Source organism: Pipistrellus kuhlii, unplaced genomic scaffold (assembly GCF_014108245.1).
Source record: "Pipistrellus kuhlii isolate mPipKuh1 unplaced genomic scaffold, mPipKuh1.p scaffold_m20_p_4, whole genome shotgun sequence".
Taxonomy (NCBI): domain Eukaryota; kingdom Metazoa; phylum Chordata; class Mammalia; order Chiroptera; family Vespertilionidae; genus Pipistrellus; species Pipistrellus kuhlii.
In genome coordinates this window covers 72,264,988-72,291,609 of record NW_023425540.1, presented here as the reverse complement: position 1 = coordinate 72,291,609, position 26,622 = coordinate 72,264,988, and the positions used below count along the sequence as shown (strand labels likewise).

The 26,622-nt window shown below is 54.8% G+C and overlaps 2 protein-coding genes and 1 pseudogene across 12 annotated transcripts in view; all 3 read left to right on the top strand.

Moving 5' to 3' along the window:
• The window catches only part of DTX2 (deltex E3 ubiquitin ligase 2), a 39,044-nt gene extending 21,734 nt beyond the window's left edge, over positions 1 to 17,310 (top strand). For 3 of the 10 annotated variants that reach the window (XM_036409316.2, XM_036409318.2, XM_036409317.2), the window contains 7 exons: positions 2,955 to 3,043; positions 8,866 to 9,006; positions 11,861 to 11,934; positions 13,646 to 13,804; positions 14,447 to 14,608; positions 15,557 to 15,646; positions 16,718 to 17,310. In XM_036409316.2, the coding sequence (XP_036265209.1) occupies positions 2,955 to 3,043; positions 8,866 to 9,006; positions 11,861 to 11,934; positions 13,646 to 13,804; positions 14,447 to 14,608; positions 15,557 to 15,646; positions 16,718 to 16,945 (943 nt within the window). In that variant the 3' untranslated portion in view covers positions 16,946 to 17,310. Of the gene's footprint in view, positions 1 to 2,954; positions 3,044 to 8,865; positions 9,007 to 11,860; positions 11,935 to 13,645; positions 13,805 to 14,261; positions 14,609 to 15,556; positions 15,647 to 16,717 lie in introns of all 10 variants that reach the window. The other 7 variants (XM_036409321.2, XM_045571161.1, XR_004982860.2 and 4 more) reach the window with 6 other exon arrangements.
• LOC118702850 lies at positions 1,122 to 1,698 on the top strand (annotated as a pseudogene).
• A 2,552-nt stretch (positions 17,311 to 19,862) lies between the features above and the next one.
• UPK3B (uroplakin 3B) lies at positions 19,863 to 25,097 on the top strand. 2 transcript variants are annotated; one of them, XM_036409328.2, is made up of 6 exons: positions 19,869 to 20,185; positions 20,349 to 20,498; positions 20,763 to 20,997; positions 22,295 to 22,374; positions 23,100 to 23,229; positions 23,672 to 25,097. In XM_036409328.2, the coding sequence occupies exons 1-6, from the start codon at positions 20,080 to 20,082 to the stop codon at positions 23,829 to 23,831; spliced, it is 861 nt and encodes a 286-aa protein (XP_036265221.1). In that variant the 5' UTR covers positions 19,869 to 20,079; the 3' UTR covers positions 23,832 to 25,097. The 2 variants fall into 2 exon arrangements, with proteins under 2 accessions (XP_036265222.1, XP_036265221.1); XM_036409329.2 differs by lacking the exon at positions 20,349 to 20,498 and having other exon boundaries at positions 19,863 to 20,185.
• The last annotated feature ends 1,525 nt before the right edge of the window (positions 25,098 to 26,622 follow it).

Genomic DNA, 26,622 nt, shown 5'->3' with positions numbered 1-26,622 from the left:
CTCTAGTTTTTGAGGGGATGAAACATAAAATTAGGCCTTCTCCCTTAGATATGTGCCTCTCTGTGGTGAAGGAAGACCTCACTTCCTGGAGCCCCTATGGGCCGGTAGTGCTGAGCCCACTGAGTAGCCCATTAATTTTGTGCTGTTGTAGCTTTCTGGCTTCCTGGTTGAGGGCTCAAGCTCAGCTCCCCGGAAAGTTGGCTTGGGAGGTGAAAGATGACTGGAAGGGCTATATCTTCTTGAATTCCTTCATTTACAGAACCTGAGAATTGCAAAAAGAATTACATCCCTTTAAAAAAAACAAAAACAAATGGGTTTGGCTTAGTGGACAGAGCATTGGCCTGCAGACCGAAGGTTCGACTCTAGTCAAGGGCACATACCTTGCAGGCTTCTCCATGGCCTGGGCCCTGGTCAGGGCTTGTGCAGGAGGCAAATAATTGATATGTTTCTCTCACTTCAATGTTTCTGTCTTTCCCCCTCTCTTCCATTCTCCCTAAATATCAATGGAAAAATATCCTTGGGTGAGGATTAACAACAACAACAACAAAATACAAACACCAAAAACAAAAATAAGAAAACTAATGGGGAAGAGGCTCAGAAATTAGGGGAGGGAGTTGGGGTGGAGCTTGTTCCAAATTAAACAGAGTTTAGTGGGCCAAAACCTTAGCCCTTGGTGTCCTGAACACCCAGCTCGCCATTGCATTATCTGAACACTCTGGGTCCAAGGTCCAGTTCCGTCATTCTTTTGGGGAGGAGAGTAGATGGGGAGGGCAGGTAGCATGGCCACACAGGATATTCTGATCGGGAGAACAATCCAGGAATGAAAACAAAACCACCCCTTTCTTCACTCAGATATACCACAGCACCTGCTGCGCTACAGACCCTGGCGAGGCGCTAGCAGCTTCAGCACTAGCTCGGTAGGAGGTTCTTCTGGTGTGGATAAAAACCAGTCAGCTCCCTGTAGTTTCCACCAGCTAGTGGTCGGGAAGGATCAGGGGCAGCTTCTGGAAGCATTTTGTTGGTTTACTGGCAGATGTAAGGGTAGCACAGTAGGCTGAAGCTGTCCATCATTTCCTAGTACCCCCAGGAGAAAAGAAACAGGCCCTATATTTGACAAGTTCCAGTGTAAGGATTAGGTGGAAGGATTTTATAACTATTTAACATGGGCAAGGTTGGATGGGAGGACACAGAAACTAGGATTGGGGGTGTTGGCTGTCACCTTGGGCCATCTACACCAATTGTTCTCCAGTGCAGGGCTCTCCTCAGCCGTAATGGCATAGATTTATATTTAAAAATACCTAGCACGAGTGGTTGTGAGAGGTCACCCTGACAATGGCCAAGAACAAATGGAAAGGGCAGGAGCCCAGGAATGTGTTTCACATAGCCAGCAAAAAAACACACAAAAAAACTTAAAGGGTAAAAGTAAAGCAAAACTACGAATCTTAAGGAGATAAACATGGTGAACGCTGAAAAAGTTAAAAGAATGAATGAAGCTTTTGTGGACATAGAGAAGGAGCTAGCTCACTTCTCTCAAGGCCTTTCCCTCGAACCTCTGCAGAAACAGCTGGCTCTTTAGCAGAGTCAGGAAAACAGACCAGTGAATGTTGACGAAGCTATAAGATTAATGGTTCTGTTTTAATGCACCTGGTGATGCATCAGATTCGCCCCAAAGACTAACAAATTAAATGCTTTATACAACGGCCTAGCCTGCTCTATGTGGCTCAGTGGTTGAGCATCGACCCATGAACCAGGAGGTCAGGGTTTGATTCCCAGTCAGGGCACATGTCTGGGTTGTGGGTTTGATTCCTATAAGGGATGTGCAGGAGGTAGCCAATCAATGATTCTTTGTCATCATTGATGTTTCTCTCTCTCCATCTCCCTCTCTCTGAAATCAAAAGTGTATTTAAAAAAAAAAATTTATATATAATGGCCTGAAGCCAAATTAGTGACTTGAACATAGTCACTGTAAGAAGCAAGACCCTCTTTTTTTAATCCCTTAATTTTGAACAATTTTATATTTACAGAAAAACTTAAAAGATAGTATAGTGAGTTTCCATATCTCCTTTACTAGACTTTTCATGTTAACATCTTTCATAACCATAGTGCAGTTTTCAGAACCAAATAATTACTATTGGTGCAGTACTATTCATTAACCAGTTTTCAACCATTCTTTTCATTCTGTGTCTCATTCTTTGCATCCAGTTGTCAATTCTTCTCTTTCTACCATCGTGACTGTTCCTTGGTCTGTCTTCAGCTTCCTATAACCCTGACACTTTCATAATTTGTCAAATGTCTCTTAATTTGGGTTGGTCAGATGTTTTCTAGTGATTTGGACTGTTTTTTTGCAATCTTGGCAGAAACTGCAAAAATGGTGGTGTGTCCTTGGAGCGTTGTTCCTTGGAGTTCCTGATACTGATTGGTCATATTACTGACAATGTTGGTTTTGATCACTTGTTAAAGTGGCTTCTAGTGAATTTTTCTTCTACAGCAATCATAGAGCTCTCCTTTTTATGAAGCTAGCAAGCTCAATTTTTTTGTCTTCACAGTCTGGGTTTGCCAGGAAAACATTTTTTGACAGTTAAAGCTTTTTAAAAAAATGTTGAGACCTCATACCCCAGCAGTCCCTGCCTGACCTGAAGTTTTATTTCTGTCAAGTGATTTTTGCAGAGCAAGTGATGGTGGACCAGGCTCTGGGCTTAACATTTTGAAGTACTCAGATTCTATAGGTTAGTTTGGGTCTGAGAGTGGTGAAATTCAGATTTCTTTGCTCCTCTTTTCAGATATTCTTCATCAGATCTTTAATTAAAAAAAAGAAAAAGCAGAAGCCCTCACTCACACAGAAGCAGCTGTAAAAAGGGGCCTCGGCAGCACCAGTGTGTCTCTCTGGTGTTTCTCTGACTCTCCTTTCTGCTAAGTCGGCTCCACACACTAAACTCTGCTCTCTTCTCCCCAAGTGCCTCCATGCCCAGCGGTCCTGGGAGCATCCCCACCACTGTGCCCGTGCAGATGCCGAAGCCCAGCAGGGTCCAGCAAGCCCTTGCAGGTAGGCCTGCTGCTCTCGGGCTCTGGGGTCTGGAACAGGCTGTGTCTGGCAAGACTTGGGGGCAGTGGGAGGAGATTGTGGGGTGAGGGTTGTTATCCTCTGTGTTCTCATGGAAACCCAAAAGGGCTCCTTTGAGGGGGCAGTGCCTCTTGTCAGTGATGGTGAGCGAGCCTGGGGTACCCTTCCTTTCTCTCTTCAGGGGTGGATGCCCTGGTGTGGACCTTCCCCTATCTTTAAAATAAAATTTAAAAAACCTTATTAATTTGTTAATTTTTAGAGGGGTGGGGGACAGAGAGAGAGAGAAACATTAGTTTGTTGCTCCACCCATTTGTCTTTATTGGTTGACTGGAGGCCTGGTACATAAAATTTGTGTACTCATGGGGGATGTGCACTCATCGGGTCCCTCAACCCGATCTGCGCCCTCTTGAGGGATGTCTGATTGATGGCTTAGGCCTGGCAGTCAGACAACCTTAGCGCTGCCATGGAGGCGGGAGAGGCTTCTGCCACCACTGCTGCTTTCACCAGCTGTGGTCCCGGCTTCTGGCTGAGTGGCACTCTCCCTATGGGAGTGCACTGACCTCCAGGGGCCGGCTCTTGCATTGAGCGTCTGCCCCCTGGTGGTCAGTGCGCATCATAGCAACTGGTCATTTTGTCATTCTGTCGATTTGCATATTAGCCTTTTATTATATAGGATTATTATATAGGATTCTTGTATGTGTCCTGACGAAGGATGATGCTCTAACCAACTAAGCTCCTGGGCCAGGTGCCATCTTTTAAATTTTCACATCATCTTGAATTATGTTTCAGGAATCACATTCCTATTCTGAAATGCGTTAGGCATTTCCTAAAAGGGGCCTCTGGGAAAGTTCCAGAACTATTTTGGCTAGAGTGACATTATGAATAAGTGGCTTTTGTGTCTTGCTAGATCTTTTGTTAACCATACCTCTTGGAACTGTTTTTTAAGTTCTTTTTACAGGTGTTATGGAGGTAGTGAAAGTTATTTTTTACCTTATGAGAAATAGAAAGTGCTCTAGAAAGGTAGATTCAATGTAGTGAACCTTCGTCATGTAAAGACCAAAACAGAGGAATAAGATCAGTGGAGAGAATGTGTTAGGTGAGTGGCTGTGATAATATGGGGAAGACAGTCCTGGAGGCAGGGAGACCCTTGTGGAGCCTGACTTCGTGCCTCAGGTAAGCCAGCGAGCGCCCCTGTAGTGCCATGACAGTGGGATGGAGGTAAGAGCTCTGACTTGGTGGTGGGCCTGATTGTGAGAGAGAAGGGCTAGAACGAGGCCTGGTGTACAGCTGCTGACGGCAGTGCTGTAAGAAATTATTAGTGAGGGTTCACTAGGAGCTTTGTATGTGTGTTGATTCACTTCATCCCAATCACAGCTCTGTGAGGTGGGAATTTTATTCCCATTTACACTTGAGGAAACAGGCTCAGAGAATTCCAAAACTTCTCTAGATCAGCCAGCCTCTCCTTGGAGAGCTGGGATGCAGCTTCAAGCATTCTGTCCTCAGAATCTAGCCGTTCAGCTGTTACACTGTGCTGCTCCTGAGTCTGGTGGGAACGCTGCGGGGGGGAGGGGGCCATGGCTGGTATAGATGGATGGAACTAGCCTAGAGGCAGTGGGAGTTTGGATGTGCAGCTCAGACAAGCAGTTCAGGATGGCCTCTTCCCTCCATGGAAGAGTGTGAGCTTACAGGGACCATGGGTGGGGCACTGGGAAGAAGAGCCTTGAAGGAAATAGAAGGACCAGTCAGGAAGGTAATAGGAGATGGGAGAGTGGGGCTGGGAACGCCCAGGAGGGGAGGCCTTGCCCTGCAGGCCCTCTGGCACCAGCTTCAGCTGCTCAGCCATTAACCCTCTGCTAGAACAGAGGGCAGTGAGCAAAGATGGTGACTAGAAAGTTCCTGTCCAGTTTAGATCTTTTTGTGGCATCTGCTGCCATAGATGAGTCAGACTTGTGTGGGTGCGTGTGCGCCTGCATGTGCGTGAGTGCATGTGTTGGTGGCAGTCTTGTTGGAGAAAGTTGTGGGTGAACAGTCTTGGCCTGTACGTTACATGGCTCCAGTCCTCTCTGTAATCACTGAGGCTTTAGCACACATGTTTAGAAGAATCTCCAGAAGTGCTCTAGGTATTGAGTAGCTGTAGCTCCCTTTCTTCTACTCTTGTGTCGAGAACCATAGCATCTCTACTACAGACGTTTTTGCCACCTAACTATTTGGCCATAAGGCAGTTTTGCCATTAAAAAAAAAAAAAAAAAAAAAAAAAAGTAAAATAACTGGTTGACATTTTTTATTTTGCTTTTGGTTGGTTTGGTTTCTTTTTTGTTTAGTTGGTTTATTTCTCCATAGACAAAGAACTTAAATATAGTGGTGGTTAAAATAGCATTTCTTCCAGATGACGACGATTTTCCCCGAGAGATAGTTGGTTTCTTATTTTGGAACACACAACATTGGGTAGAGAAAGAGAGTTGAACCCACATTTCCCATAGGACAAAGACAAGTGCTCAGGTACAAGCCACAGAATAAAATCAGGTATTGGTGCAGTATCTGATTTTATTCTGTGGCTTGCACCTGATGAACCTGCACACATTTTAAAGGTGTAGTCAAATGGCCTTGGCTGGTGCGTTTAGTGGTTTAAAGCACTGGCCCACACACCAAAGTGTCACGGGTTCAATTTCCAGTGAAGGGCGCGTACCTGAGTTGCAGGTTTCCTCCCTGCCCTCTGTGTGTATGCACGCATGTGCATGAGTGCATGTGTTGGTGGCAGTCTTGTTGGAGAAAGTTGTGGGTGGACAGTCTTGGTCTGCACGTTACATGGCTCCTGTCCTCTCTGCAATCACTGAGGCTTTAGCACACACGTTTATAAGAAGTTCCAGGATGGGGCACATGTGGGAGGCAATCAGTCCATGTGTGTCTCACATCAATGTTTCTCTCTCTCTCCTCCCTCCCTCCCTCCCTCTCTTTTTGAAAGAATGACCTCAGATGAGGATTAATACACACACACACACACACACACACACACAAAGGTAGTCAAATATTTTATATTTCACAATATATATTTTTAATTTTATTCCTTTTTAATGTCCCTCTTTTGTCATGATTTTGTGTGTGTGTGTGTGTGTGTGTGTGTGTGTGTGTTTGTTTTTTGAAAATTGATTTTTCACAGAGAGGAAGGGAGAGGAGAGGGATAGAAAGCTAGAAACATCGATGAGAGAGATACATCGACCAGCTGCCTCCTGCACACCCCCCACCGGGGATATGCCCACAACCAAGGTACATGCCCCTGACCGGAATCGAACCCGGGACCTTTCAGTCCTCAGGCCATCGCTCTATCCACTGAACCAAACCGGTTTTGGCTGTGTGTGTTTTTTTAAATGGAAGAATTGCCTAATGTCCAATTAGTTATGCAGTGAAATGTTTATGGCAAAAATGCTACAGCAAAAGTATCTGAAACTGTTCTCACTGTCCCCTCTTGCCTTGACTCTCAGAGCAATCCTGGAAGTAAGCAGGTATTTTAACCTTCACTTATTGGGGAAACAGACCCCAAAGGTTCAGGAACTTGGTCCCAGCTAGAAAAGAGTAGAGACTGAATTGGAGTCCATGGTCAGATGCCACCTTCCCTGAATGCAAGCCTCTGGCTTCTACCTGTTGTTGGGACTATTGTTTGGGGCGCCAAGGAACAAGAGATCCCAGGCCAGCCCCCAAGAAACAAGGTCTGGAGAGTGTTCTTTCAGCCTGGACTATGTGTATGGGCTTGGGAGTATGGATTCAGGCACGGCCGCAGGGAGCTGAGCACTTAGACACAGGCTGTGCAGGTAGGTTTACAAACAAGTGGCCAGGCTGTTGGACTGTGTGCCCCTCTGCACTGGCGGAGGAGGTCCACAGAGGAGCCCCCTCCAGGTCAGGCCAGGAGTGCCTCAGGTGACAGCTTCACTGGCTGTGGCATGGCCTGGACCCCTCTTTTGGGGAGTGGGGGATGCTGGGGCTAGGTTCCCACCCTGTGAGGGAGGAGAGTATCTACATTTTATGCTGCTGCAACCTGCCCAAGTCATCTAGGGAGGAGGGGTGCTGGGCTTGAACCCTGATTGGTAAGACCAGAGCCAGAGGAGGATAAGCTCAGACCTGAGCTGGTCACTGGACGAAGGCAGATCTTTGGTGCCAGAAAGGGGTGTTCACACATCTGCCTGTGTAAAGGCCTGCAGTCTCGGGGCTCTGACAGATCAGAGGAGCGGAGGAAAGCTGTGGCTGTCTGAGCGGTGTTAGGACTTTGGGTGGCTGCCCTGAGCCCTTGCTGTTGGGGAAGATGTGATGGTCCATCTTGGTGTCCCCTGGCCATTCTGTTCACTACGTGCTGCTTTCCCACTTTTTCACAAGAAGGCAAACTCTGCAGGCTTCTAAGTGGAGACCTGTGTCTGCAACTTGAATTCAGGAGAATGGGTCCTGCCTTGAAGAGGACAGGAGCGTTGATCATGCTTGGCCTCTTGGGGACTGGTGGCCCAGGGGTAGATGCCACAGTGGCTGGCATGATGGATCCCAAGGCCAGGTGTCATCTCACTGCTCTGAATCGCCTCTGGAGTGGGCAGCTCTGTTGGCCTTGCTAGGTGGGGAAATGGGGCCCAGCAGGTTCAGATTCTCCACTCCTTCCCCAGGCTGTGTCCAGCTCCCTAGCCAGATTCTGAGCGCCCAGAATGCCACACTCAGGGAGGTACTCAAGGAGAAGCCCAGAGCTCCCCTCAGGAGGAGGTGCTTTTGAGCTAGACTGAGGACCAGAGGGTTTGGGGAAGTGGTGCTGTGGACGGCGGAATAGGCTGAGAGGGTGGCAGGAGTAGCCACTCCAATAGGAGGTCATGCTGTGTTCCAGGAAGTGTCAGACCCTCAGGGAGTGCTAAGGGAGCAGTGTGGGATGAGGGTCAGTTAGGAGATGGTAGGACAGGTGGAGCACCTGGCTGAGGAGTGAGGCCTCCCCCTGCAGGCATCAGGCAGTATGACAAGAATGGACATCCATCTCAGCTGGGCTTCCTTTTCAGCTCCCTCCCCATGTGGACATGCCCACCCAGGGCCGAAGGGCTGTTGAAGCCTCGGCTGAGGTTACAGAGGAGGAAGCCATGGCTTGGGACTTGTGCTGCCCTAGAGGAGCAGTCCCCTGGGCCGTGGGGACACCTTTGTTGGGGAGTAGGCTCAGGGTCCGCTCTCCTGCTTGCCCACCCGAGCAATGGCACTGAAGCCACCTAGACCAGCAGTTGCCAACCTTTTGGACCACCAGTTGGCGACTGCTGACCTAGACAGTTCCAATAGGGCACAGAAAACATACAGTGCCCCCTGGAGGCAGTGACTGGGAGCTGAGGGGGTGTGCAGGGAGAACACGGGGAGGATTGTGAGCTTGAAAGCCCCTCCATGTTTCCATAGCTTGGCCACACCCTTCCATGTTGCCCTTCTGCTCTTTCTCCGTGCCTGGCATGGGGAGACGCCACCCGGAACTGCTCAGGAGGCTTCCTGGGGTGGCATTCTGCCCTTTGTCCTCCGGAAGCAAATGGCCTCGCCCTCCTGCATGTTCTGGGTGCAAGCTGATTAGTTGCTTGGATAGACACCTGTGGAACTTGGGGCCAGGACTCCAATGAGCCAGGCATCTCACTGGCTTGCCTGGAGCTTTGCCCTGCCAGCCTCAAGCCGCCAGATTCTCCAGGGAGACCAGTGGGTCCTGATGGCCGTTCACAGTGCCACCTGGACTCAGCTGGGGTTTATGGACGACACGCACCAATCGACTCCTCCTAATGTTTCTCCCCTCTGCATGTCTGATCTCGCACCCCGTGCAGGCATGACGAGTGTTCTGATGTCAGCCATCGGACTCCCTGTGTGTCTTAGCCGCGCACCCCAGCCTGCCAGTCCTCCCGCCTCCTGTCTGGCCTCTAAAAGTCACAGCTCAGTTAAGAGATTGAGGAAAATGTCCATGAAAGGTAGTTTCTGCTCACAAATACTCTCTGGCCTCTGCTCAGCCGCCTCCAAGTCTTGCTGCCTCTGACTTCCCCATCAGTTGCTCTTCTCTGACTCCCATGGCCCTTCTCTGCTTCCTTCACCTGCTGGCACGTGGGCTCCGAGCCCTTCTCCCTGCCCTCAGTGCAGAGGTGGCCCCTTGGGAATCTTCTTTCTCCTGCAGTCCCCAAGTTCAGGTCCTGTCTCCCTGGCACAGATGGCAAGCGGCCTGTTTTTACAGACTGTGACTTTGTAACATAGGTGTGGGGTGAGGCCCAGTTCAGGATGAGAGATCACTGGGACCAGTGTGTGTCTCAGGAAAGGCCCCCAGACCACTGCCTTGCCCATCACCCTGCTGGAGAAGTGGTTTCAGAACCATGTGAGTTTTAACAAGACGGGTGAGAAGTTCTAAACCTGTCATTTCTAAAGCCGTTTGTGGCTCCAGCTCCATCATGGAGCCAGGGAAGCATGGACTGCTGAGAGCAGGATGATGTGAGCAGGGAGCACATCTGGGCTCAGCCATCCTGGGTTTTTGTCTTGGTTCCAGAACTCACCAGCTTTGTGAACTCACACAAGTGTCTCCTCCATTCATGAGCCAGTGCCTCCTACTTAGCAGATTGGTTGTGGGAGGAGTAGAAGGTCAACACAGGAAGCACCTGCTCTGATCATGCCCACCGCCTGTCTAACCGGCACCCCACCGGGCAGATGAAAGGCCCAGGGAGGGGGCAGGGCTTTGCCTACCCAGCCCCACCCAATCCCACCCTCACCCCAGCAGTCCTGGCAGGCTCAGGTCCTGACTCCAGTCCAGTTCTTACTCTCCGTGGAGATGGAGACAGACAGGTCTGTGGGCAGGGCAGGCCAGCAGCCTTCCGAGGCACTTGGGTTTGTCTTGAAAGAACACTTAGGCTCTTGGCAGACCTGGCCTTCTTGGGCTCAGATGTCCCTTTCATGGGGTTGGCTGGCTCCCTTGGAGAAATATGGCTCGTGGAACGCTACCTTCAGTTCTGAGAGGCTGCCCGGGCCAGGGCGGGTAGGTGGGGAATGGGATGCTGAGCTGCGCCTCACCAGAAGTGGGCCAGTGACTAGTCCTGGTGGATGGGGTCCTAAGCTCCTCTGGAGACGGGTCTGTAGCCACCAGGTTTTTCCGAGAGTCTCCTCCACAAATCTGAGTAGAGTCTCTGATACCAGGACAGCCACCAAGTGTTGGTGGTCATTGTGCTTTGGCCTGGCTTTCTTATCAGAGGCAGATCCTCAAAGTTTCTGAGTGTCTGTGTATGTGTGGGCGGAGAGGGGGCTTATTGGTGTGTGTGTGTGTGTGTGTGTGTGTGTGTGTGTGTGTGTGTATGGGGAGGGGGCGTGTAGAGTCTGGTATTCTTTGCCTGCAGCTGCCTTTCAGGTAATAACAGTTAGTGCCTTTACAGCTATCTGCTTTGGTTGGTATTAGGTCTCCACTTTTTAGACGAGGTAACTGAGACTCGGGGAACATGATTTGGTCCCAGCATAAGAGCCAGACATTGCCTGACCCCAGCCTGTCTACTCCCCTCACAACTATCACTGGGCCTGTGGTCTAGAGCACATGTGTCAAACACAAGGCCCGCGGGCCAAATCCGTCCCGCCAGGCCTTGCAATGTGGCCCACACCGCGCTGTCATCACTGCACTCCGCACCGCGCTGTCATCACTGCATTGCGTTTCCATCACAATGACAGTTTATGACTGTTCAGTAAACCATTCGGCCCGCGATTTAGGCTGGATTTTAGATTTTGGCCCCTTCTCTGATTGAGTTCGACACCCCTAGTCTAGAGGGAGCTCAGATTATGAAACCTCAGGCCTGTAAGTCTTTGCAGCCATAAGCTGATGGCCATGAGCTTGGGTTCAAGCCACAGGCCTTTGGTGTTGGAGGCTAGGAGCTCCCCAGTGCCCTTGAGGCAGGATGAGGAGCCCTGCAGGACTGTGTTCCCACGTTGCCCCAGTCTCCCTGGCCCCTCCTCTCTGCTCTCGCACAGGCTTTGCTACCACCATTCTCTCTGGTTCTGCCGCTGTCTGTCCGGACAAGCCCCCCTCCGTACGGATTCCCTCTTGTCCTTGGTGAGGCCTGTTGGCACAGGGTCAGTGTTCGTGTGGGTGCAGGGCTCCCCTCCCAGCCTCTGAACATGTGCACAGAGGAGTGGGAGGTTTGGAGAGGAGCGGGCGGCCAGGGCACCCTTCCTGCTGCCTGTCTTGGCTGCTTCCCAGATCACTCGCCTTAGGAACCGAGTAGGTGGGTCACTAAGATCCCACAGTCTGGGGCGGACTCAGAAGATTGGGCAGCTTGTTGTGACGATGTCAGTGTGGCTGTTGTCTGCTGTCAGCGTGCACACAAGACGCTCACATGGGCAGGCACCCGCTACACACTCGCCTCTTACACTTCTCTTCCGAGACTTTATTATAAGAATAACGCAACTGGAGTGAAATAACACCTCCAGCACAGGCTCCAGAGTAGTTTGTTCTAAAAACTGCTGTTTGACTTTTCTGCATGTCCTCCAAGGAGCCTGGTCTGGTTTCCTGACCGAATGTGTGCGGGGACCTGAGGGCTGTGACCAGCTGCTGTCTCTGCTCCTCTTCCTCTGCCTCCGGGGCTCCTGGGGCTCGGCTCCCGGTGTGCGGGCCTGGATAGGGCTCAGCCAAGCAGAGTGTTGTGCGCCTGACTCCAGGTTTCTCCTCTTGCATGCTAACGTTCCTGTCTCAGCCTCTACCATCCCTCCTGGCAGCTTGGACTTCTCCCTTGCCCTCCTTTCTCTGTGGTTTCAGCATCTCCAGTTTATACTCCTTGGGACACTGCTGATGTTCTTCTCTTGTAGGAGGGACTCCAAAGCCGGAGCCCGAGCAGGTGATAAGAAAATACACCGAAGAGCTGAAGACTGCCCCAGATGAGGTAGGTGCCCAGGAGCCAGGCAGCTTGTAGTTTTTAGAAACAAGGGGCAGCTGAAACCAGTTTGGCTCAGTAGATAGAGCGTCGGCCTGAAGACTGAAAGGTCCCAGGTTCGATTCCAGTCAAGGGCATGTACATTGGTTGCGGGCACATCCCCAGTGGGGGGTATGCAAGAGGCAGCTGATCGATGATTCTCTCTCATCGATGTTTCTAACTCTCTATCCCTCTCTCTTCCTCTCTGTAAAAAAACCAATAAAATATATTTGAAAAGAAAAGAAACAAGAGGCAGCTCCAGACGAGAAGGCCACCAATCTGGCCTGCACCAGGCCCTCAGCACTTGGGTTTAATCTCCCAGCCTCCCTGTGAGGCAGGCCTTACCAAGATGAGGTGGCTGTAGCTTTTGAAACTTAGATTTCAATCTTAGCTTTGTCACAAACAAGTGTGATCCTGAGCAGAGCCCCTCGCTGGCTGTACAGGCCTCTGTGTAGCCCTGTGCCATCCCGGGGCTGGGGGTCCTGGAGACAAGGAATGGGGGAGCCTGCCTTGTTGACGCTGGTGTGGAAGGGAAGTGGCCTGTCCAGATAGCAGTCCTGCCCCTTAGCTGGGGGAGAGCTGGTCAGGGCTCCTGTAATTAACAGGGCCGGCCAGACCTCTCTCTGCTGAGCCACATGGAGGGGCCGCTTTTCTCTGATTTGAATGGAGAGTCCTGAGCATCTGGAGGAGGGGGGCTAAATGTCAGTCCTTCCAGAACAGAACCGAGGGCTCCTCACTGGCCTGTTTCTCCTGACGGTCGAGTATGTGGGAAACGTGAGGTTGGTAAAGGTTTAGACAGAAGCCTGAAAGCCATCCTGTGTCTCCCATCCTCCCTCCAGACCTCTCTGTTCCCACTTCACAGCACTGATTTTTCTCTTTACCCTCATGCTACAAACCTGCTCAAAACTCCTCCATGCCGAAACCGGTTTGGCTCAGGGAATAGAGCGTCGGTCTGCGGACTGACGGGTCCCGGGTTCGATTCCGGTCAAGGGCATGTACATTGATTGCGGGCACATCCACAGTAGGAGGTGTGCAGGAGGCAGCCAGTTGATGTTTCTCTCTCATCAACGTTTCTAGCTCTCTATCCCTCTCTCTTCCTCTCTGTGAAAAATCAATAAAATAAAAAATAAAAATAAATAAAAAACAAACTCCTCCATGAGGCCTGATTTATAAGACAAAGCCCTAACTCCTGAGCATGATCAGAAGCTTTTGGGATCTGATCCTCGCCCGTCTTATCTCATCTACACCCTTCCTCTACAGGTGCTGCCGCCCCTCCCGGACCACATGCTGGTTCATGCTTCAGATCATTCTCTTCCCTGTAGCCCAACGTCCATTCCCGCTCTTACCCATCCGACAACTTCCCCTTTTTCTTGAAAACCCAGCGTGGAGGGCCTCTCCTGTTTTCTTCCTCTCTATCCGGCTATTTCTACTGCAGTGTTGGCCTCTGCTTCTGTTCCTGCACTGGCCCCGGGCTCAGTGCTGCCTGTCCTTTCTCCTGCTAGGGTAAGCCCCTGAGGGCACAGATCCCAGTGACTCATCTGTTCCCAGCCCCTGGAACAAATGACTGTTGAATTGACTGTGACTGTATGGCGGGTCAGCACATGAAGGCCTTTTCCTACAAGTCTCGCCTCTGGGTGCAGTGTCTCTTGGTGAACGTTCCCCCTGCTTGGTCCCCCTCCAGGACTGCATCATCTGCATGGAGAAACTGTCCGTGGCGTCTGGGTACAGTGACGTGACCAACAGCATGACCATCGGACCAGGGGCTGTGGGCCGCCTCACCAAGTGCAGCCATGCCTTCCACCTGCTCTGCCTGCTGGCCATGTACTGCAATGGGAACAAGGTGCCTACATGCTGGCCCAGGGAGGGAGCCGGGGTGGCCTGCCCGGTCACGCTGCGTCTGAGCAGGTGACGAGCTGCCTTGAGCAGGACCCGGGGTGTGCTCAGAGGCAGCCCCTTCCCTGCAACAGGGTGGGGTCGGGGTTGGGGGGGCGGGTGACGTCTGGCTGCTCTTCCCTCGGTGGCGTTCGGCCGGAGTGGACAGAGCCTGGGAGGACGGAGAGAACTGAGATGTGGCAGACCCTCGGGCGTGGTTGGCCTTTCTCCACAGTGTCCCTGTGGATCCTGGCCAGCAGGGGGCCAGCACCAACAGTTGATCAGTCACAGGGTTTCTTGTTTGACTTGAAATGTGATTAGACTGTGGGGTCTTTTGTTCATAAACCTGATTTTTCTACCTGATGCCAGTCTCCTTTAATGAAAATTACATAACAAGTTTCTGGTACAAAACTTGTCTTTCTAAGGAAGCTGTTGGAATCAAGTTTCTGTGTGAGGAGCCGTCTGGGCGTTGGGCCACATGCCCAGACCCGACGTGTGATGTCAGCCGACCTGTCCCCCCAGGCCTCCTTCCCCTCCAGACGGGGGTGGCGGTGCCTGGGTGCTCCCTCGGGGCCTCCGGCTCAGTGTGTGGCGTTCTGCCTTGTCTCAGGATGGAAGCTTACAGTGTCCTTCCTGCAAAACCATCTACGGAGAGAAGACTGGGACCCAGCCTCGGGGGAAGATGGAGGTGTTCAGCTACCCGGTGTCCCTCCCTGGCCACGAGGACTGCGGGACAATACTCATAGTTTACAACATCCCTCCCGGCGTCCAGGTGAGGGCCCGGCAAAGAGGAGCCTCCTGGGACCCACCTGGAATCAGCCCTCTCCCTGGTCCTTGTGAGGACGTCAGGAACAGGAGGCAAGCTCTTAGGAAGCAAAGGTGGCCCTCGGCTCTCTCCTGAGTTAGGGAAGGCTTCCTGGAGGCAGAGACGTCTTAGCTGGATCTGTACTTGGCAGAAGGTCAAGTGTATAAACAGGAAGAGCACTTGTGTTGGGCGGCAGAATCCTCTTGGGGCCACAGGACACGGCCGGGAGGTGCTGGCAGTGAAGACGGATGGAGAGATGGCTCCGTAGCCAGAGGAGGCTGGGTCGGGAGTGGCAGGGCTGGGTCTGGATGTCAGAAACAAGACGGAGATCCTGCAGAAGGCTGCAGGATCCCAGTGGTCCCAGATGGGACCTTTGGGCCGGAGGGATACTTGTTGCTGTAGGTGACGTGTCACTGTGTAGCAGAGGACAGGAAAAGGGCTGTCTGCCGTGCCAGCCCCACACTCCTGTGCAGACCACGGCCACCGTCCAGGGCCCTGCTCCAGCCACTTCTAGAGTGAAGACTGGAGGGGTCTGTGAGCTGGAATGAGGGTGTCCTGAAGGCTGGCAGACCTGCTGTCCAGTCCAGAGAGCCCCATGCCTGGAGGATTGCCGAAGGAAGTAGGAGCCTCCGTCCAGCCTTTGAGGGGTTCTGTTCTCATCAGGGAAATAGGAGAAGTGAGGAGTGTCTGGTGCCAGGAGGAGTAGCATGCATTCAGGGAGTGCAGCCATGTTCACGCTGGGTCTTTAGGGGCAGGATTTGAGAGAGGCAGCCATTTATTTGGCCACTTGAGCTTAGGAATAGCCCCAGCCAGGAGGGTAAAGGGGCGAGGCTGGGCCTTGCGTGTTTGGTGCAGCTCTAGTGGGGGAGCCTCTCTCAGAGCACCCCCACTCCCTTGTCTGTGTTCCTCCTGCAGGGCCCTGAGCACCCCAACCCCGGGAAGCCGTTTACTGCCAGAGGGTTTCCCCGCCAGTGCTACCTTCCTGACAATGCCCAGGGCCGCAAGGTAAGGCCCCGTGCCACCCTTGGGAAGGGCCCCCCGCTGGCAGGCCTGTGCCCAAGTGCTGATTCCAGCGCAAGGCCACTCTTCCCAGGAACCTGCTGTGGGCTGGCATCCTCAGGAGCTGGGAGCACCAGGTCCACACTTCACTGGAGCGTGGGGAGGAGCCGCTGTCTCTGAGCAGCCTCATGGGCCAGCTTGTGCCTCTGCACCGATACCCGAGGCAGGACTTGCCTTGTCCGTGGGAGACAGAGCAACTGGTGCGACAGCTTTGAGATGGGAACAGGCTGGGACGATGTGAGGAGCCTGAGGAGAACCAAATGGGTGAGGGGGAGTGAGCTGCACAAGGGCTTTCGTCTAAGCACTGTGCGATGCCACGAGGCGAGGGTGTGTCAGTGGAGTTGTAGGAGCTGCAGATTTTAGTTTTGGTAAAGCTCTCTCTGCTGCTGTGACTGAGTGTGGAGAGCAGCAGGAATAGGAGAGAGCAGGGAGGCCTGGATTCGATGCGGAGGGACAGAAGGAAGCTCATCCAAGATGTACTTGGAAATGGGGACTAATCAGGCGTCAGGGGCTGAGTAGATGGCAGCACTGTCTGAGGTGGGAGGGCCAAGACTTGAGTTATGCAAGTGCTCAGTGTGAGGTCATTGGACTGTCAGAACAGCAGTTGGCATTCCACGGGGGTCAGGGTTAGAGCTAAAAGCTGGGGACCCCCACAGATGGGATTCCATCTGGGACAGTGGATGATACCACTTAAGGTGGCAACAGAACAGAATGGAGAGGAGAAAGGGCCCAGCTCCCAGGGACCCTGCTGGTGGTTAGTGGCACATGCTGAATGAACCAAGGTCCTAGCTTGCAGCACCAACACAACCCACAGCTGACCTTGGTGGGTGGCTGATGCTGCTGACCTTGTCCTTATCACGGGGGCAAACTAGGGGAGCGCAGTGGCTGCCCCACCTTGTCACCTGGCCAACTCTTCCCCAGGGTGGAAAAACCTGTGAAGGCCAGCGCTTACCCACCCTTCCTTCCTCCCTCCCTCCCTCACTTCCTCTTCCTTTTCTTCCTCCTCCTCCCGGGCAGGTCCTGGAGCTGCTGAAGGTGGCCTGGAAGAGGCGGCTCATCTTCACCGTGGGGACGTCCAGCACCACGGGCGAGACTGACACGGTGGTGTGGAACGAGATCCACCACAAGACAGAGATGGACCGCAATGTGACAGGCCACGGCTACCCGGACCCCAACTACCTGCAGAACGTGCTTGCTGAGCTGGCTGCCCAGGGAGTGACTGAGGACTGCCTGGGGCAGCAGTGACCAGCAGCCTGGCAGCCGGCCGCCCATCCCCACTGCCGGCTGGGCTGCTCTTGAGATGGACAGGCAGGAAGGTGCTTTCCGCAGAAGCTGACGTGTTTATTGGGGGCATGGGCATTTTCCATCGAAGCTGGGGCCTCTCCTGTTTGCCTTTCCTCCTTCCTCTTCCCCTCCAGGCCTGGATTTGCATGGAACCCGCAAGCCTGGGGAATGTACTTGTGGGGGCTTAAGATGCAGCTACCTCAGTGCTGGGGACCTGGCATGGGCTGAGGAGAGACTGCCCCACCCCTAGCCAGGGGCAGCCATGGGTCTGGGTCAGCTTCTCATACCTCAGATGTTCTGTTTGCAATAAATACCCAATAGCCAAAGTCAGCAGGCCCTAGTGTATTTGTCAGTGGAGAGGATGTGTGTGTATGTGCGCACGTGTGCACGTGCGTACGAGATGTGTGAAGGCCTGCACACACATGTCCTGCTGGAAAGGACCTTACAGGCTGCCCATTCACCTCCCATTTTCTACATGAAGAAACAGGCTGCAGTGGGAGCCAGAGAGCCCATGGCACTGACCGTGCTGCTTCCCCACCCCCCACTCCAGTCCTTGCACTGGAGAGTCCAGCAACTCCGAGCCCACATCTCATTACTACCCCAAGTTCTGGGGCAGCACCGTGCTGCCGTCTCCATTTTACAGATGGGAAAACTGAGGTTCAAGGATATAGTGACTGGCCCAAGGTCCCAGCTAGTGGTAGAGCCAGAGCTGGAATCTGGGACAGGATTGGTCTGTTAGCCTCAAAGTGATAATCCTTCTGAACCCTCTCAGAAAGAGGATCAAATACTCTCAGACTTGCTGTCTGCTGGGGGTGGGGTGGAGTGCTTGTGGCCTGAGCCTGGAGGGACACACAGCCGCATTTTGGGCCAGAGACGTTCTTGCCTTTGTGGGATCCTTCCTCTATAAGAAAAATGTTATCCTTGGCCCAGTGGAGTGTCGTCCTATACACCAAAATCTTGTGGGTTCGATTCCCAGTCAGGGGAAATACCTAGGTTGTGGGTTTCTCCCTCTAAAATCAATAAAACTGTATCCTTGGGGAGGGATTAAAAAAAAGGTATGCCTGATTGCCGTGGCTCAGTGGTTGAGCATCAACCTTGAACCTATTTCAAGTCAGAGCACATGCCTGGATTGTGGGCTTGATCCCCAGTATAGGGCATGCAGGAGGCAGCCGATCAATGATTCTCTGTCATCATTGATGTTTCTTTCTCTCTCTGAAATCAATAAAAATGTGTTTTTTTAAAAAGGAAAAAAGTCAAATTCTGTTTTATGATGTGTTGATATAAAGATGAAAATCTGTTAGAGCATTTTTTTCCATTTAGAAGTTTATTTTTTTCCTTCTGATTTAAAAGAAACGAGGACTTTTCCTGGGCCCCTGAATGTATTGTGGGCCCTGGGCACTGCCCACTGAGCCTGATGGGGAGCTGGTCTTAGGGAGGGCAGAGAGGCCTGGCTGCCCCCCAGCCTGTTTGGGATGGGCTCCTGCGTGCCGCTGCCCTCTTGACTCCTACCAGTAAAGTATAATGAGAATCTGAATGGGAGAAATGTTTGCAAATCATCTACCTAATAAGGGTCTAGTACCCAGACTGTATAAGGAACTCAACAGTAAGGATAAAAATACCCAATTAAAAAAAAAAAAAAAGCAAAGGACTTTTCTCCAAAGAAGATATGCAGATGGCTGACAGGCACATGAAAAATGTTCAGTGTCATCAGGGAAGCAAAACCACAAAGTGATACCATGTCATGCTCAAGGAGAGTGGTTATTATAAAGAGAAAGGAAAACAGCAAATGTTGGTGAGAATGTGGAGAAATCGGAGCCCTTTGCTGCTGGTGGATGTAAAATGCAGCTGCTTTGGAGATCGATTGGGCAGTTCCTCAAAAAGTGGTCGCCATATGACTAAGCCACCTCACTCCTAGGTTCCCATCCAAGCACTGAAGACATGTCCAAACCAAAGCTTGTTCGTGAGTGTTCCTAGCTGCATTATTCATAATAGCCAAAAGGTGGGGAAAACGCAGCTTTCCAGCTGATGAATGGCTGAGCTAACTGTGGACTGTCCATACCAGTGGGATGTTACTTAGCCGTAAAAACCAAGTACTGACCTACGGCAGCATGGATGAACCCTGAAAACATGAAACCAAGTGAAAGAGCCAGACATGAGAGGCCGCAACTGTGATTTCATTATGTGAAATGTCCGGAATAGGCAGATCTGGGCAGAAAGCGGGAGTGGTTCCCAGAGGGAGGGAGGGGGACTGTGTTCCATGGGGACTGTGTTTCTTCTTGAAATGAAAAATTTCTGGAATTAATGTTGATTGCACAAACTTTGTTAATATACTAAAAACGACTTAACTGTACACTTGAAAAGGATGGACTTTATAATATATGGATTAATTATATCTTAGTAAAAAAAATATATGTGGTTTATATATTTACAGTGTGAGTGAGCAAAACAGTTTATTCTTGTATTAACTATTGATGAACATTGTAAACCTGCTTTTGCCTCGCCCATGTATACAGCGAGAACCAAAGGGAGTAATGCAAGTTGGGGGGCTTGTCAGCAGTCAAGGGCTCTGCACAGCTTCCTCTGAGTTCTTGGATGACAGGGAGCTGAAGAACCTGGGAGGCTGTGGCCCCAGCAGAGAGGCCGGGGCGCACGGTGGTTGCAGGGCCGGGCGGCTGTGATGGGGCTGGAGCTGGACAGGCTGGAGCTGCCCCAGGCTTGCTCCTGGGTGGGGATGGTAGGCCAGAGGTTGTCTCCTGGCACCTCGGGGTGCAGGAATCTCAGGCATGTGGCCCTGAGCCCAAGGTTCCAGAGGCTGGTCCTCCTCCCGGGGTCTGGGAGGCTGGGTGGGGCCTAAATGCAGACGTGGGGCTCTGAGCTCCAGTGGCCTCTCTCTCAGCCCAGGCCAGCCCCTCACTCGTGCCCTGCCCAGGCCCCTCCCTGTGGGGGACTGGGCTGAGGGGAGGGGCGGGGTGCATTCACATTTTCAGGTCTTTCCAGCCCTTGGCCAGCCTGGCAGCCTGACGAACCAGCTTCTCCGGCCTCGGTGTTGGGGGAGGGGCGCAGCAGGAGGCTGCCAGACCAGCCCCAGGCTGTGGATGTGGCGGAAGGTGGCTGCCATGGGGCTCGCCCAGAGGCGGCCTCACTCACTGCTGCTGCTCCTCTTGGTGGCGCTGGTCTGGCCCCAGCCCTGCACGAGCCTAGGTGAGCAGGGGGTCCGGGGATTGGATGCACCTGGCCAGACCCAAGGGGCTGGGGCACCTGCTGGTTGGTGCGTTTGGACCCTGGGAGCCCACGTCCTCTAACTGGGAGAGGCGGCCCCAGGGCAGGGGGCCCCAGGACCCTCACACCTATCTCCATGGCGCAGAGCTGATCCCCTACACGCCGCAGATCACAGCCGGGGACCTGGAAGGGAAGGTGACGGCCTCCACGTTCTCCTTGGAGCAGCCGCGCTGCGCGCTGGACGGTCACGCCGGGGCGGCCGACACCGTCTGGCTGGTGGTGGCCTTTAGCAACGGTGCGTCCTAGTGCAGGTGTGGGGCCTGGGTGAGGGGTGGGGCTGCAGGGTCTGGGGAGCCCCTCCCTGATGTTCCACGAGTGGGTGTGGATTGGGAGTTGGGCTTCATGGAGAGGGGCTCTGAGGGGGCAACACACCCTGCTTTGCGTCTCAGGGGCCCTCTGGGGGCTGGAGGCCATGGACCCAGCCGGGGATTGTGGTAAGGAAGGCCTTGCTGTGCTCGCTTAGCGGCCACATGGGTCGGTCGGTCCCTCCCTTCCACAGCCTCTAGGGACTTCCAGAACCCGAAGACACTGGCTGAGATCCCAGCTTCCCCACAGCTGCTGACGGACGGCCACTACATGACGCTGCCCCTGTCCCGGGACCAGCTGCCCTGCGAGGATCCCGTGGGCGACAGCCGCATCGCCGTGCTGCGGGTGGGCAATGACCCTGACTGCCTGGCGGACCTCGGCCAGCCCGCCTACTGCAACACCCCCCTCCCGGACCCGGGGCCTTACAGGTGGGTCTCTCTGCCCGGAGCCCGGGAGGGGTCCTGGCAGAGGAGGGGTGTCAGGGACCAGGGCTGCCCTCCCTAGCCTTTCCCCAGGCCCCATCCTGGCTGCAGGCCCTCTCCATTCACAGACCTGGGCTTCTTCCTCTGGGGTGGGGTGGGAGGGCTGGGGGAGAGCAGCACTCATCACAGCAGTGGGGCAGGCAGAATTCCAGCTTCCGGCGGGCCCAGGGGGAAGAGGTGGCACCAGAGCTGGTTGGGGGCAGGAGGGAGGGGAGTTGGCAGGGTTGCACTCATGGGCCCACTGTTTCTCCCACGGGTAGATCCGGTGGGAAAGTAAGCACAGGGCTGAGTTCAGACCCGGTCAGTGGGTATGAGGCGGGGAAGCAAAGGAAGAGAGGCCCCACAGCGCCAGTGGCTTGCTGAGGTCAGGTTAGAGGCGGGGGAGCAGAGCAGGTGTCCAGAGCCGGGCCGCCCGGGCCACAGGATGGGGGCAGGCACTCGGGGAGGCCGGGTCCAACTGGGAGAACCGCCAGGGTGCAGGGAAGGTGTGTGGTGTGGGCCGGGCCAGCATCTCCATCCGCCTCCCTCTGCCCTCTCACCCAGCCCTGCCAGGGCCCCCTCCCACCCAGGCCCGCTCCCTGGCTTGGCCTCCATCCCCAGCAGCCACCAGAGCCAGCTTCCCTCAGAGCCAGCCTGTCTGAGTCTCTTTTCAAAACCATGTTTTTATTGATTTCAGAGAGAAGAAGCGAGAGGGAGAGAAGGATGGAAATATTAATGATGAGAATCATTGATAGGCTGCCTCCTTCATACCCTCTACTGGGGATCGAACATGAAACCTGGACATGTGCCCTGACTGGGAATCGAACCATGACCTTCTGATTCATAGGCCGACACTCAACCACTGAGCTACACTGGCTGGGCTGCCCGAGCCTCTTGATGCTTAGAAACCTCCCAAAGCTCCCCAGGCCCCTCAAAACACGACCCCTCTGCATGGCCCTCGGTGCCCTCTGTGTCAGCCTGCCCTTCTCTGTGATCCTGGACTCTGCATGCACCCTCAACACATCCCTCCCTCTCTAGGCCTTTATCTGGGGTGCTTGCCCTGTTGGGTGGGGGGAGTCTTCCATGGCTTCAGAGATCCCATGGGGCCAGCAGCTCTCCCCGGGGGGGCCGAGAGCCCCAGCTCGTACTGCCCACAGGGCCACGGCTCACAGCGGCCCAGAGGGGCTGCCTGGAGTCTGGCTGTGCTGGGCGCCCTGTCCAGGGCAGCTGAGGCTCTGAGCCTCACCCCTCCTCCTCTCCCCAGGGTGAAGTTCCTCCTGATGGACGCTGGGGGCTCACCCCAGGCCGAGACCAGATGGTCTGACCCCATCACTCTCCACCAAGGTAGCGCTGGGGAGGGGTGTCCTGGCTCCAGCCTGTCCCTTATGTTCTGGGAAATGGTCGTGCTCAGCTGCCCTCTCCACCCTCTGTCCCCCCCGCTGCTGAGGGACTGGGTGCCTGCTGGCTGGCAGCATTCAGATCCGGCAAAGCCTCCACACAGACGCCGGTGCTGGGGCTGGGCACTCGCTCTGCCCAACCCCACGTTTGCCACTCTTGGCGGCCCAGGCCCAGCTCAGTCATGGGCAGAAGCAGCCTTCCCTTCCTTTGGGGAGCCAGCCGGGCCCATTGCGGGGGGAGAAGGGCCAAAGCAAGGAGGGCAGTCCGGCAGGCCCAGGTTCCAGGAGGCCTCCTCACCGGGGCCCCAGCAGGAGGCACCAGGCCGAGGACACTGCTGTGTGTTCGTGTGGGTGATGCCTGGGAGACGGGCTGCAGGAGCGGGGAGGGGGCGGGCGCTTGTATGCCAGGCTCCAGGGAGCAAGCAGCCACATGGTCAGGTTTCAGGTCTGCCGCTGCTGGGTGCGCCAGGGTGGGCCCTTTGGTGGGAACAGCCTAGAAGGTGAGACAAGGGCGGAGGCTGGAGCGATGGGTGGTCCAGGCTACAGGGCACAGATGCCCCTCTGAGATGGACAGACGTGTTTGGATGAGAGAGCCCAGCCTTGGGTATGAGCACGGTGAGGGCGGCGGCCCCGGGGTCCAAGGGCGGCCTCTGAGCATCGCTGTGTGTGCAGGGAAGTCTCCAGGCGCCATCGACACGTGGCCGGGGCGGCGGAGTGGTGGCATGATCGTTATCACCTCCATCCTCTCCTCTCTGGCCGGCCTCCTGCTCCTGGCCTTCCTGGCGGCCTCCACTGTGCGCTTGTGAGTGGTGGCCCTCCTGGGGCCCCTCCCCTCTCCCCGCCCCCTGCGCCTGGAAAGCCTCCCTGACCCTGTGGTTTGGAGCTGGGACGGGTCCCTGGGGCTGAGCAGAGAATTCCCACCTGAGCCTCTCCCCTGGGAGGTCGGAGAGGGCTCCAGCGGCTCTTTTGGCCACAGGTTCAGAGAAGGGGCCTCCCGGCTCTGCCCCATTCCTCAGCACATCCTTTGCTTTGGCCCTTGTCCTCCGGGGCCTCGGTTTCTCTCCAGTGAACCCACCTGTGTGGATGGACACTGGGGAAATCAGGGTGGCCACCTGGAGGAGGCAGGCCTTTGGCTTGTTCTACAATAGAAGAGAGGACAGGGAGACCAGAGGCTGCAGGGGGAGAGACGTGGGGTGGGGAGGAGGCCCAGCATTGACACCGCTGCCCCTCCTCTCCCTGTCCAGCTCCAGCCTGTGGTGGCCCGAGGAGGTCCCTGAGCAGCTTCGGATCGGCTCCTTCAGGGGCAGGCGCTACGTGACCCACCACATCCCGCCCAGCGAAGTGGCCACCCTGCCCGTGGGCTGCGAGCCTGGCCTGGACCCCCTCCCCAGCCTCAGTCCCTAGCCTGGCCTGCGTGCCTGGGGCTGGGGCGCTGAGCGGGGGCGAGGGGGAGACAGGGTACAGTGCTCCTTCTCACCCACATGGCCCACCCCATCACACTCCCCCCACCCCGCCTTCCCTGAAACCCCACCCCTAGCCACCAGAATACATTCCCATTCTGCCCCTGCCCCCACCTGCCCCCCCCCCCGCCCCCTCAGGCAACTGAAGTTGTATGAGGGGAGTTTGGGCAAAGGCTATGGTCAGGCTGGGTACCCAGCCCCCACCTCCATGCCTACCCCTTGCGAGCTGAGGCTGGAGGTAACGTGGAAAGGCCACCCTGACCGGGAACTGCCAGGCCCCAGGAGCAGGCCGTGCTCTGCCCTGTGCAGGGAGCAGAACTGGGCCCATCACTGAGGCTGTGAGGCCTGCGCCTCCCGGCCCCTCCGTCCCACCTGCCAGTGTCTGGGGCTGCAGTGAAGTCTCCAAAGGCCCCTTCGTGGTCCCTGGGCACAGGCCCTTCCTGAGGGTGGCTAGAAGGTCAGATGGAGCGTAGATGCATGAATGACCAGCTGGCCACTGATTAGGGCCGCCGCTTCCAACCCCCTTGCACACACAGACAGATCTACTCACTTTCATTCCACAAAAGTGCATTGAGTGCCTGCTGCATGCCGTGCACAGTGTTAGACAGGGGGCCTCAGGCACGTCTTGGGGAGCTCACTCATTGCTCTGGGCCTCAGATGACCACATGCCCAGATGTAACCTGTCACATACCCTGGGGCTCACACTCCCCTAGACAGCTACTCTAATGGGTCTTTGGGTACCATGACCAGCCCTCACTGGAGGACAGGCTTTATTCCCCTGCCTCCATTGGCCCACAAACTTTGTGGTACCCGCCATGGCCACACGAGGGCGCCAGTGCACCGCAGCTGTTGCCGCACAGCCCCGCAGGCTCGCTGCTCTTCACGGACTGGGCGGACTGGGCGGAGGGCTCCCGCCTGGTGGCTCAGTAGGGTCTCTCTGGTGGTCAGGGCTCCAGGCCCCATCTTGACCAAGCCAGAGGGATGAGCAGCCACCTCCCACTTGAGGGCCCACTGCGTGCTTTCCGAACCACAGCCCCCACCGTTTTCTAGACGCAGAAACGGAGGCTCAGTGACTTGCCTGTTGTGCTCTATCCACGGCCACCTGGCCCCATATACCCTGGCCACACTAGACTGCCTATGGCGCTCTGTGGGGCCTGAGGGCACAGGCGCCCTCTCTTTCGAGGTGAATAAACGCTGTCTGGCTTTCCCATCTGCATGGTGCTGTGCTGATTTAAAAAAGGAGCATATACGCATGGGGTCCAGCGGGCCATGCTCTGTCCAGCCCCACCGCCACCAGCCCAGGGCTGCCCTGAGCCTGTCCCCATGATTGCTAGACCTAGCTGTTCCTTGGGGTGCTCCCATCTCCTAACAGGCCCTAGGAAAACCCATGTGTTGCAGGGCCAGGAACCAGCTACTAAGCCATTTCTGTGGATTTAATAGTGCTCCCTCCCTGGCAGACACTTCAGAGAGCACTTTGGAAAGGGCAGACACTTTCCAAACCCATGCACTCCTGGCTCCGGGTGGTCTTTCCCCTCTCCTGCCTGCACCCCACCAGGCACATTATCCCCTTCCAGGCACAGACAGAGCAGTCCGATGCAGCCAGGAGCTCAGGCCCTGGTGTCCTGGGTAGCATCTGCTCATGGGAGCCAGCCCCTTTGGGCCGCCACCTTTGAAATCCTACTACTTTGAAGCCCAGGTCCCTCCTGACCTGGAATTGGAAGAGGGTTCAAAATGCCCCCATCTCACCCTCACCGGCGGCCCCTGGCAGAGTCTCTCACACTGTCCTGTCCAGACCTGGTTCCAACTCCAGACGAGGGGGCCCTCGAGGCCCCAGATGCCCAGCGTGGCCTGCCAGGAGGGTGTGGTGGGAAGGGGCAGGGCCTGCTGGTGTTCGCTGTGAAACCATGAGCAAACCCTCCGGGCAGGAGGGAGCAGGACGTACCCCAGGCTCTTCCATGCCCCAGGGTCTCTGTGGCTCATTTCCACGCCAGCGTCTGCGCTGACCCCTGGCAGCCAGTGACATGCTGAGCCGCCTAGGACTGCCCTCCTTCCTGAGCAGCCCTACCCAGCCCCCCGAGGAGCTGCTCTCACCCCGTCTGGCTGCCCGGGGCTTGAACAGAGAGATGCGCTCCAAACAAACATTGCAACACTCGGGTGAAGACTGATGAGGCGAGAGCCCAGGTGAGGCAGTTGACCGCACCCAAGGGTCATGGGGCTTCCTAGTGGTGATTTCTGAGCTGAGACTTTTTTAAATTTATTTTTTATTGACTTCAGAGAGGAAGGGAGGGGATAGAAAGATAGAAACATCAATGATGAGAGAGAATCCCTGATCGGCTGCCTCCTGCACACCCCGCACTGGGAATCGAGCCACAATCTGGGCATGTGTCCTTGAGCTGAGTCTTGAGAGGTAAGTGTAAGTTAGTGAAGTAGACAGGAAAGGAGAAAGGAGACCATGTTGCCCTTAGGTGGTATAGATAGTGCTGGGGATGGGCAGGGAGTTGGGGGTTAGGGGGGACAGACAGCAGGTCCTGGGGCCCTGAACCAGGGCAGACAAAGGGGGTTGGAGAGAAAGAGGTGAATGTTCAGGAGTTGGGGGAGGAACTGGGGACTTAGGTGGGGGAGATGAGGCAGGAGGAGAAGGCTGTGCCTGGTTTCTGCCATGAGGATGGGTGTGCACACAAAACGGAAGCCCTGTATGTGGTAGTACCACCTAACTCCCCTCAGCAGATCCTTAG